Below are 9,513 nucleotides of genomic sequence, written 5' to 3'. Positions count from 1 at the left end.
GGAATTGCCATGCCTAAGAGAGAGAGAGAGAGTTAAGATGGTATTGATAAAGGGACACAGGTGTGAGGTTTAGAAAAAAAAAATACTAAAACTTATTCGTACAAAATTACTTTAATGCCTACATTGTTGTCTTTTCTAATACTTTCTTTTAGTTTTGTATTTAAGGTTATAGTAGCAATTTTGTTAGTTTTTGATTGACAAACTATAAAATGTAGTTTAGATAAATTAGAAGTAGTAGAGAGCAAACACTTTGTGTGTGTGAACAATTTCTCTTAATAAGTGCATATTTTTTTTAATATTACATAATTACTGTTTTGTCCTCCTTATGTAAATATTATGTATCAAAAGTGAGGGTAAAATATGGAAAAATAAGTATATAAAGAGGGTAAAATAGGAAAACAGGGATATGGTTGTTATTTTGTCAAAATGTACAAAATTACTATTTTGCCATTCTCATGTCAATATTGTGTATTAAAAAATGAGGGCAAAATTGAAAAAAGTGGAGGAAAAAAAGTTGACAAGGGCTTTTCTCTTAATAATAGTATAGATTAACAGTTAAAATATTCGGTGTACCACCCAAGAAAGCCGTAGTCCTCCTTGCTTGGCTGCACGCTTTCACATATATCCCATCTTTTTTTATGCTTCATATTGTAGAAATCTATCCCTTTGTAATATAGGAAACCCTCATGCTATTTTTGGGTGAGGAACTTCCAAATCTCACATTTTGTGTGTCTTGTCTCATTGGACTACTTCTAAAAGGGTTAAAAAAAAAGTGCTTTTAACATTGTTCAACTTAAAAAATAAAAAGTAGTTACGGATCCAAAAATGCTTTCTAGAGAAGCACTCAGCGTATGCTTCTTCAAGAATCATTTTCAAATGCGTTCCAGGAAACACTTTGAGATTTTAATAAAAAATGTCGTGCTCTTCAAATAAAATCGCTTTGTTTCCTATATAAACAATCCCAAACGAGACCTTAGTTCGTTGCAGCTTTTAGGTTTTTGAGCTTCTGGCCCATTCTAGTAATAAAAATAAGTAAACATACATGGAGAGGCTGCTGTTAATAAGGAATTATGGACACTAAAGAAAAGTTCATCTCTGAGTTTCTTTACCGCTGATTTCAAAGGGCTAGAAATTGGAAACAAGTTAAGACAATAATACATGAAAAATTTACATGTCGTAGGTACGCAAAAATAAGCGTCGCTTAACTCCAACCATATGCCTTGTCACTAAACCTCTATACGAGCACAAAACATCGAGCAAAGCTCACTAAAACCTTGGAAGTAGACAACGATTTCGACATATATGAGTAACATATCAAGTGTTCACTATTCTATAGAGCAACAAACACATTTTGGCCATGACCTCGACACACGCCGACTCATAAATCAATCATTTATCGTAGCCTAATTGTCAAGCTCAACCTCCTTTCCTCTAATCTACATGATTATATGGTGCCTGGACACAAGAAATTATACTTACGAATGCAATTAAACTACAAATTACAGTATTCCCCTACCATTTTCCTTTCTTTTGCAGTGTTGTAAGTTCTCGCTTTCAATTTCCTTCCAGCTGGATAATAACTTGTACACTTTGCTTGTTATCTTCGTGGTGGTTTGTGTTGATGTAGTGGGGGTCTAGTAGATTGCCGTGAAGGCTGAGAGCCTCCTGAGACACCCAACTGGTTGGGCACTCGTTGGGGAGAGGTTTCCTGAATTGGGGGGTTCGAAGGATCAGGTGTGTCTGGAAAAGGCAAACCAAATGGAGGTATGAGACTGCAAATACAATGTAGAACTAGGAAGACGATACTGAGGAACTCGATTGCAACAGGCACATACCAAATAATGATTTAACAGATGGCCGCTTTGGCTTGGTATTCTTTTTCTTCAACTCAGCTGCATCAGAGCACATTTAATGGTCAGTGAGCTCTAGCGCTATATCAACCGAATAGCTCATCCCCACCCCCAACACAAATAAAAAGTACTACCAATTGACATGTATATTGGTTTTTCCTATTTATACACATATTCCTAATTCTTATTAATAGCTTCCTTTTTTATCTAACCATTTAATAGGTAATACTTACCAATGCCAGGCATATGATGCTCATCAACAATTTCATAATTCTTGTAGGTATAGCCAACGAAATTCGTATCCATGGAAGAAAGCATCTGGAATGAATGAAAGTACATGATTATTGATTAATCAGTCAGCACATAAAATCAACCGGATGACAGCAAGACTTACTAACACTAGCACAGAAACAACAAAGACCAACCCATGAAGAAAGTTACTAGCGTCTGAAACCAGAAGAAACCCAAGACTAACCATAACCCTTCCAGAAGAATTAGGTATAACCCTTGAGAAATTTATACGATAAAATTTGATTTTCCAAATTTCTGATATTCATTATAACTAGTATATTTCATAAGATAGAATGATTTGTGTTGATGCACAAAACCGGAGGTCTTGGAACAACGTAAATCCGATCGTGAATCTGCAAGAAAGTAAAGAACACAAGATGTATCGTGGTTCACCCCAATGTTTGGACTACGTCCACACTAATGTTGATATTGTTTCACTTTGAATGGTGAATATACAAGAAGGCTAGAGGTAGTGTGCTCTCAAGCCTATTTTCTGTGTGCTCTCTTCCCATGGCCTAAAACTTGGCCTCCCCTAATGAGGAGAGTGAGGAGTCCTTTTATAGAATAAGGGCTCCTCACTTATTACATATTTACCCCTTCATTTATTACATAATTACATTTGAGTCCCCCGAGTATTTATACGAGGTCTAAATACAGAGGCCGAGGTCTAAATACGGAGGCCCTAAGTATGGTACAAACAATTTGTATAAACCTAATGAATGTGTGTGTGTATAGTAAGTGATTGAAGATTAGGGTAACCCCTAGCATATCTTGATAAGATACCATGACTTGTATAAACTTGATGAATTATGTTAAACAAGCCAACGCAATGTGTGTGTGTAGTAAATTGATTGAAGATCCCAATCATGAACATATGAGAAGTGAAACTGAAGTATTAAATATTATTTTATGAATAAAGACCCGAAAACTGCATTAACACCCTAAAAAGGTGATGACAACTAGTATTGAAATGTCATGAAGTGATCTAACTGTTACTCAATACTACCCCCATTACTCTGAATCTCAAAACTAGCAATCAAGTGAAGCAAGAATAATGCATATTTGCTAGACCAGTGTATATTCAATATTGGATGATATCTGCCTGCAAACTTTTTCCGCAAGGCATATAATTTAATTTACTTTTCCTCACACAACAGTTCTTTTTTTACTGAGTATAGGAGAACTACTTTCACATTAACTTCCTAGACAACCAAACTAAGTGCAATCTATATTCTTCCTTTAATTTGAAGAAAACTATCAAATCCTATTTTGCAGTACTCCTGCTAAAGCTAATTTGCAGGCACCCTATACAGATGCAAACTCAAGTAAACTTCGATACTTGCCTTTCTCCACGGACCAGATTTTGTCGAAGTCTCTACTGGAGCCCCCAACTGCAACCATGAAAAGAAAACGGAATTCAAGATAATGGTGAGCTAGATAAGGAAAGATGGGAAACCGTCAACACTTGGATAGGTATCATTATTTTCCTCACCTCATCAAACTTCTCAAAGTTTTGAGTGTCTAACTCATTGTTAACCTCTGGTATGAAAGCCGCTTCCATCTGATATAATCTATCCCATTGTAACCCATCAAACCATGGGTGAGCCTATCATAAGGAAACACATTTCAACTCTTTTTTTACTTAACCAAGTAAAACATCAGTCAACCAATAATGAGAAAGAGAGGGAATCTGTGAAGCGTGCTAACTTTTATTTCATGAGCTCCTTGCGTCCCAAGCCTCTGCTCGACATTGCAGAGGAGCTTGCAAATGAGATCCTTAGCTTCAGGAGAAAGCTTTGCTTCTTCTGGGAATTTCAGATGAGTTCTCCAGTTAACAATCTGCATGGCATAACTAACGATTTGTTTGATAAGAATATACAAATAAGATGTCAGCAGGAGATTCCTCAATTAGTACTGCTTTCAAAATAACTATAGTTCCAGAAAATAAGGATACAACAGGACTCCATTTCTTAAATCTGCATTGTTAAACCTATTCAGAAATCTGAATGTTGCATATTACAAAGTCAAACAGAAAAAAATCAAAATTCAGTTTGCCTTTCTGCATGTTGACATTGGTTCTTCGGAATAGAAAGGTGGAAATCCTACAAGCATCTCATACATGATTGCACCAAGAGACCACCTGATATAGAAATTCCGTTACAAATGCTATATCACTCTCACATGTCCCAAGGTGAAAAATGTCCGGAAAAAGTGAACTAACCAGTCACATTCCATTCCATATCCTTTCTTCAGCAATACTTCCGGAGCAATGTAATCTGGAGTTCCAACCGTTGAATAAGCCTAAATGACATATGTAAGGGCCATTTTATGTAAAAATTTGAAGATTTGTTACAAAACACTTGAAGAGAAAGCAGAATCAAATTACCGTACAAGAGGAATTAACAAGAAGTTCATGTCTGAAGTATAAATTGTAAGCAACAGAGCATAGCAAGAAAAAAATAATACTTTTCCCTCAAAGATAACATTATTCCTGTTGTGCATCCCGTTTTATGTAATATCCATGAGTGTCATGCCAATCTATGACTATGAGGCACCAGTTTAAGTAATTCCTAGATGGTATATTTCCTTTTCCTTGCTTCCTTGTTGAGTAGGAATCTGAATGGGTGCATAATCTAGCACAGGAACATAGAAACACTCTAACCGGACCAAAAGCTGAGTAAACCCAGAAAAGAAACAGAACATACCAGCATTCGCCTGTTCTTTTGCCAGTGCAATAACTTTTCCTGCTGGGTCCGTTTTGGTGTTGTGGGAAGGTTAGAATGCTTATGACTCGCTGAAAGGGAATTTGAATTCCTTCCAACCCCGTTGTCATTCTCACTAAGATCTGGAAAGCTATTAGAGCCCAAAGGCTTACACAACCCAAAATCTGAAAGCTTCATGTGGCCGTGAGAGTCGAGCAATAAATTATCAGGCTTAATATCCCTACAAAAAATATTAAAATTCAGACTCACACGACATTTGAGGTGAACATCTGAGAAGCAAATAAGATAAACACAGTTCTGCATCAAATAAAGCCAGCCAAAAGAAGTTTGATTCAACTTTGCATAAGGTTGCATGGCTTAAGGTTCAGATTAGTTATACCATAATAAGTGAAAATATTACCTGTGGATGTAGTTGTGCTTGTGAATAGATTCAATGGCAAGGACCGTCTCTCCAACGTAAAACCTGGCTTCGTCTTCAGTCAAGATATCTTTGCGCATTAGTAATGTCATCATATCACCCCCCGGAAGATACTCCATTATAAGATACAAAAATTCTTCGTCTTGAAAGGAGCAGTAGAGCTTAACGATGTAAGCACTATCAACCTCAGCAAGAAGATTTCTTTCAGCTTTAACATGTTCCACCTTCCATGCAAGAAAAGATGTATGAATAAATATGAACTTATCAATATATAAGTAAATAAAAGCAAGCACATTTCTTCCAAGTTACTTTCTTTTCGCGCGGGCAAGTTCATTTCCAACAATTCAGATAGAACTCATAGTTCTTCAGCAAGACTTTATCAAATCTACAATAAAGTCAGTTGCGATTACTGGCAGTAAAACAGTACCTGGCCTCTCCGGAGCATCTCCGATTTCTTAAGCTTTTTCATGGCATATACATGCCCAGTAGTTTTTTCTCTACAAATTCTGACCTGCATTTTCGCAACACATACAATATAAAGCCAATGCATTCGACTTAAACAAAAAGCCGATTGACAACAAAGTATAATGATAACCTCTCCGAATGCACCCCTTCCGATAATAGTCAAAAGCTGAAAGTCATCAACCCCCATTTTATGCCTCTGAAGGTGCATATACTCCGTCTCCTTCTGCTCCAAATACTTCAACACATTCATCTGATCCTCCTGCGAAACATCCGCATCCGCCAGCCGCCTTTCGAGCATCCACCGCCTGCAATTCCACACACAATAACACCAGATTGGAACCCAAATTCAACACAATCTATCAACCAGCTTCAATTCAAAAAAACGTTGCCCAATTTGACAAGTCATAGCTAGTCAACTCACCTCTCCTTCCTATCCTCCAAGGACTTCATTTGTGCCTTGTAATGGTTCTCAATGTACTGTTTGGCCGCCTCCACCTTCTGTTTCGTCACGCTCGACGGCGCCTCATCGGAAGCAGAATTCTGCTGCTCGTCTTTCGAATTCTCAGCCGCCGCCTTCTTCTTCACCCTCGGCTGGAACTTCTGAAGCCAACTCCTCGCAGAATCCATGGCTGAAAATTTACAGTCCTTCTCCTCCCTGCAGTTCAATCCAATCCAATCCAACTCAATTTCCCCAAAAAAAAAACGAAAAAATGGAATTAAAAAAAAAATCGTAAACGATTAATAATTCGTTATCAATTGTGAATTAGAACACTAACTGATTGCAGAGAAGAAGATCGTGAGATTTCACGTGGGAAGTAACTGAATCAACGAGAAAAGCATATGAGTTTCTCTACTGCCTCCTTTTCTTACTTTAACCCAGAAGACTCGGGAATAAAAACAAAGATTAATTAATTAATTAATTAATTTCGTTTTTAAAACTAATTAATTAGTGATAGGTTGTCTGAAATTACAAAACAATTCTTACGTTGTAAGGCTGGAGGAAAAGGAGCGGTCTATTAAGTGAGGGTATTATGGGGGGAAGTGCGGAGATTTGCGATGTTAATTAGGAGTCGTGGGACTCACGATGACGTGGACAGGGGGGATTGCGTTCTTGTTAAGGTGGTCCTTCCAGCCGGCTAGGGAAGGGAAAAGTGACCGGCAGTTGGGTTCGGGACCGACACGTGTCGGCGAACTTGATGGCTCGAAGTTTATGGGCATAAGGGCGCGCGAACTTTGGTTTGACGCGTTTTTGAGCGTCCCTGAATCCTGGCCGTACACGTCAGCGGGGCTGTGGTTGCTGGGTAACCTGGGTCGATATTGGCGTTTGAAAACGCGTGGGAAACTAAACCATGGTCAAGAACTTAATCAATTTCTCTCTTTTTCAATGAAGTAGGTGAAATTTTGTTGAGAAAGGTTCCACCAAAAAATTGTGCTTTAGACAACCAAAAGGACAATTTCACTTTGATCATGTAGTTTCTTTCAAGTTTCATTTTAGTTTTTTTTTTTTTTTAACTTTAACGAAAAGTTCTAGGTACTATTTACTTTAACGAAAAACCACACTTTTAGACTAAAAAGTCAATTATGGTACTATTCACTTTACCTTTTATTTTGTCCTTATCGTTAAAACTCAAAGTTTTCAAATTTTTTTCATTACTTTTCCTTTTTTTTTTTTTTTTGGAAACAAAAAGTTTAGGTTGAGATTAGTTATTTTCATAATCAGCGTTAAGGCATATTTACAATCTCAAGTTGGATGGACTTACATATGACACCTAGCTGCTAGCTGCCACTTGTATGGATTTATGTAAGAATTTACAGATTGCACACTAAAAAAAATTACTAGCAGTAAAGTTCAAACTTGGATTGGGGGTTAACCACCAGCATGCCCTTACCAATTGAACCAACCATCGTTGGCTAATTATGTCAAATTTAATGTTGTATAAGCCTCAAACATGTTTTTCATGTCAATTCAATCATATGAACATGTATAAGGTATTAAAAAAATAAGAGATTGACCTATTTTATAAGGATTGAAATAACTGTTTGCATGAGGAGCGAGTGGTGGTTCCATCAAGAAAAATGACATAAAGTGCAACGCTATGTACAGATTTAAAATGAACATATGAGACTTGGGGCTTAAATTACAAGGTTTGATAAGTTTATTAAACTATTGAAATTGATACAACTGAAACGACAAGAACTAAATTGACACTTGAATTAAAAAATTACAGCGATCAAACCAAAATGATAAAAAAGGGAAAGTTATAAAACAATTTGCACCAGCCGGGAATCGAACCCGGGTCTGTACCGTGGCAGGGTACTATTCTACCACTAGACCACTGGTGCTTTGTTGGAAGAATTGATTCTTTTAGTTTAATATCGAAGACACCCCCCCTTTTTTTCCTAGTCTCCCTTTTGCTCCAAAATATACGGCTTCAAATTCTCTAGGGTTTTATTTTGCTTTTACTTTTGTTTAATTATTCACTTGTAACAACCAGTTTGCTAGTTAACTGGTCCTCAATCTACAAACAATTCATTCACAAAGCACTAATACAAGTTGACGACAGTCATGCACCATTCGTATCCGTCTTCTCAAAGACATCCCTCTTTGTTTGGAAAACTCGCAGCATAAGGCCTACATAAGGCCATCTCCAACCGATGATGATGGTTTAGGACTACATAAGGCCATCTCCAACCGATAGCTAGCCAGATGACTCGTTTTAGCCCTATGATCCTCCAAGATATTAATATTTTAATGAACAGTACATGGCCATTTTTGCCTCCATCTCCAACCGAGGGCCAAATGGCTCATTTTAACCCAGTCACAAAAAACCGTCTCCAACCGAGGGCCAAAAGGCCAAACATAATTTATTATTTAAATTTAAGAACTACAACAACTTAAATTCAAAAACTACAACTTATATTTAAAAACCACGACTTAAATTTAAAAAGGACAAATTAAATTTAAAAACTACAACAACTTAAATTCAAAACCAATGGCTAAGTGACGTCAGCTAGTCATTGGTAGCTAAAATAAAACAAATTTTGTGAAATAGAAGTTATAGGAAAAAATGGAATTTAAAAAAAATATGAAACAAATTTTGTAAAATAAAAGTTATAGGAAAAAAAATATATGAAAAATAGAAGTTATAGGAAAAAAATTTGTAAATAAAAAATAATAATAAAACTGTAAAAAAAAAAATTCAAATGCAACGACTAGCTAACGTCAGCTAGCCGTTAATCGACATGAAATATGATTTTTCTGGTCAGCCCTCTCCGATTCCATGGGGCCTTCTCAGATTCCATAGCCCCCTGCCTAGCCCTTCGTTAGAGACGGTTTTCGGGTTATTTTCGACCCTCTGGCCCTCTGGACCTTTCGGTTCCTTTTCGATTCCGTGGGGCCCTCTCAGATTCCAAAGCCCTCTGGCCTAGCACTCGGTTAGAGACGATTTTCGGGCTATTTTCGACCCTCTGGACCATTCGGTTGGAGATGGCCTAACCCATAACCATTTGATTAGGTCCTAACAATAATATAATTGCGTAGAACAGGCTATAAGTTTCAGCTTTCACACTGATTCGACAAGCTACAGATACCCTAGACACCTAAGGCCATCTCCAATCGAAGGAGGGCCAGAGGGTTCGTTTTAGCCCTATGGCCCTCCAAGAAATTAATATTTTAATGAATAGTGCAGTGCCATATTTCTTAGGCCATCTCCAACCGAAGGTCCAGAAGGTCGAAAATAGCCAAAAAATCGTCTCCAACCCAGGG

The 9,513-nt window shown here is 37.3% G+C and overlaps 1 protein-coding gene and 1 non-coding gene across 2 annotated transcripts; both read right to left on the bottom strand.

Annotated features, from left to right (window-relative positions):
- Positions 1 to 1,274: 1,274 nt before the first annotated feature.
- On the bottom strand, positions 1,275 to 6,732 carry LOC103422317 (uncharacterized). Its single transcript, XM_070806003.1, has 14 exons — positions 6,524 to 6,732; positions 6,169 to 6,402; positions 5,878 to 6,052; positions 5,710 to 5,793; positions 5,265 to 5,506; positions 4,847 to 5,084; positions 4,363 to 4,442; positions 4,197 to 4,281; positions 3,849 to 3,980; positions 3,634 to 3,747; positions 3,485 to 3,532; positions 2,084 to 2,168; positions 1,836 to 1,892; positions 1,275 to 1,740 (listed from the first exon to the last, which is right to left on the bottom strand). Exons 2-14 carry the CDS (start codon positions 6,372 to 6,374, stop codon positions 1,598 to 1,600), a joined length of 1,689 nt encoding a protein of 562 aa, XP_070662104.1. The 5' UTR covers positions 6,375 to 6,402; positions 6,524 to 6,732; the 3' UTR covers positions 1,275 to 1,597.
- Positions 6,733 to 8,019: 1,287 nt separating this feature from the next.
- TRNAG-GCC (transfer RNA glycine (anticodon GCC)) lies at positions 8,020 to 8,090 on the bottom strand. The gene has a single exon. It is a non-coding gene; the product is annotated as a tRNA-Gly (tRNA).
- Between the last annotated feature and the right edge of the window lie 1,423 nt (positions 8,091 to 9,513).

Source organism: Malus domestica, chromosome 10 (assembly GCF_042453785.1).
Source record: "Malus domestica chromosome 10, GDT2T_hap1".
Classification (NCBI taxonomy): Eukaryota; Viridiplantae; Streptophyta; class Magnoliopsida; order Rosales; family Rosaceae; genus Malus; species Malus domestica.
Note: the sequence above shows the minus strand (reverse complement) of the source record. Positions and strands in the feature narration are given on the sequence as shown.

Coding starts and splice junctions, on each gene's coding strand:
- LOC103422317 (XM_070806003.1), bottom strand. CDS start 6,374: ATGGATTCTGCGAGGAGTTGGCTTCAGAAGTTCCAGCCGAGGGTGAAG. Junction 3,981..4,196: donor CAATGTCAACATGCAGAAAG/GCAAACTGAATT, acceptor TATGCCATGCAG/ATTGTTAACTGGAGAACTCA. Junction 1,741..1,835: donor ATCTGTTAAATCATTATTTG/GTATGTGCCTGT, acceptor TGCCTTTTCCAG/ACACACCTGATCCTTCGAAC.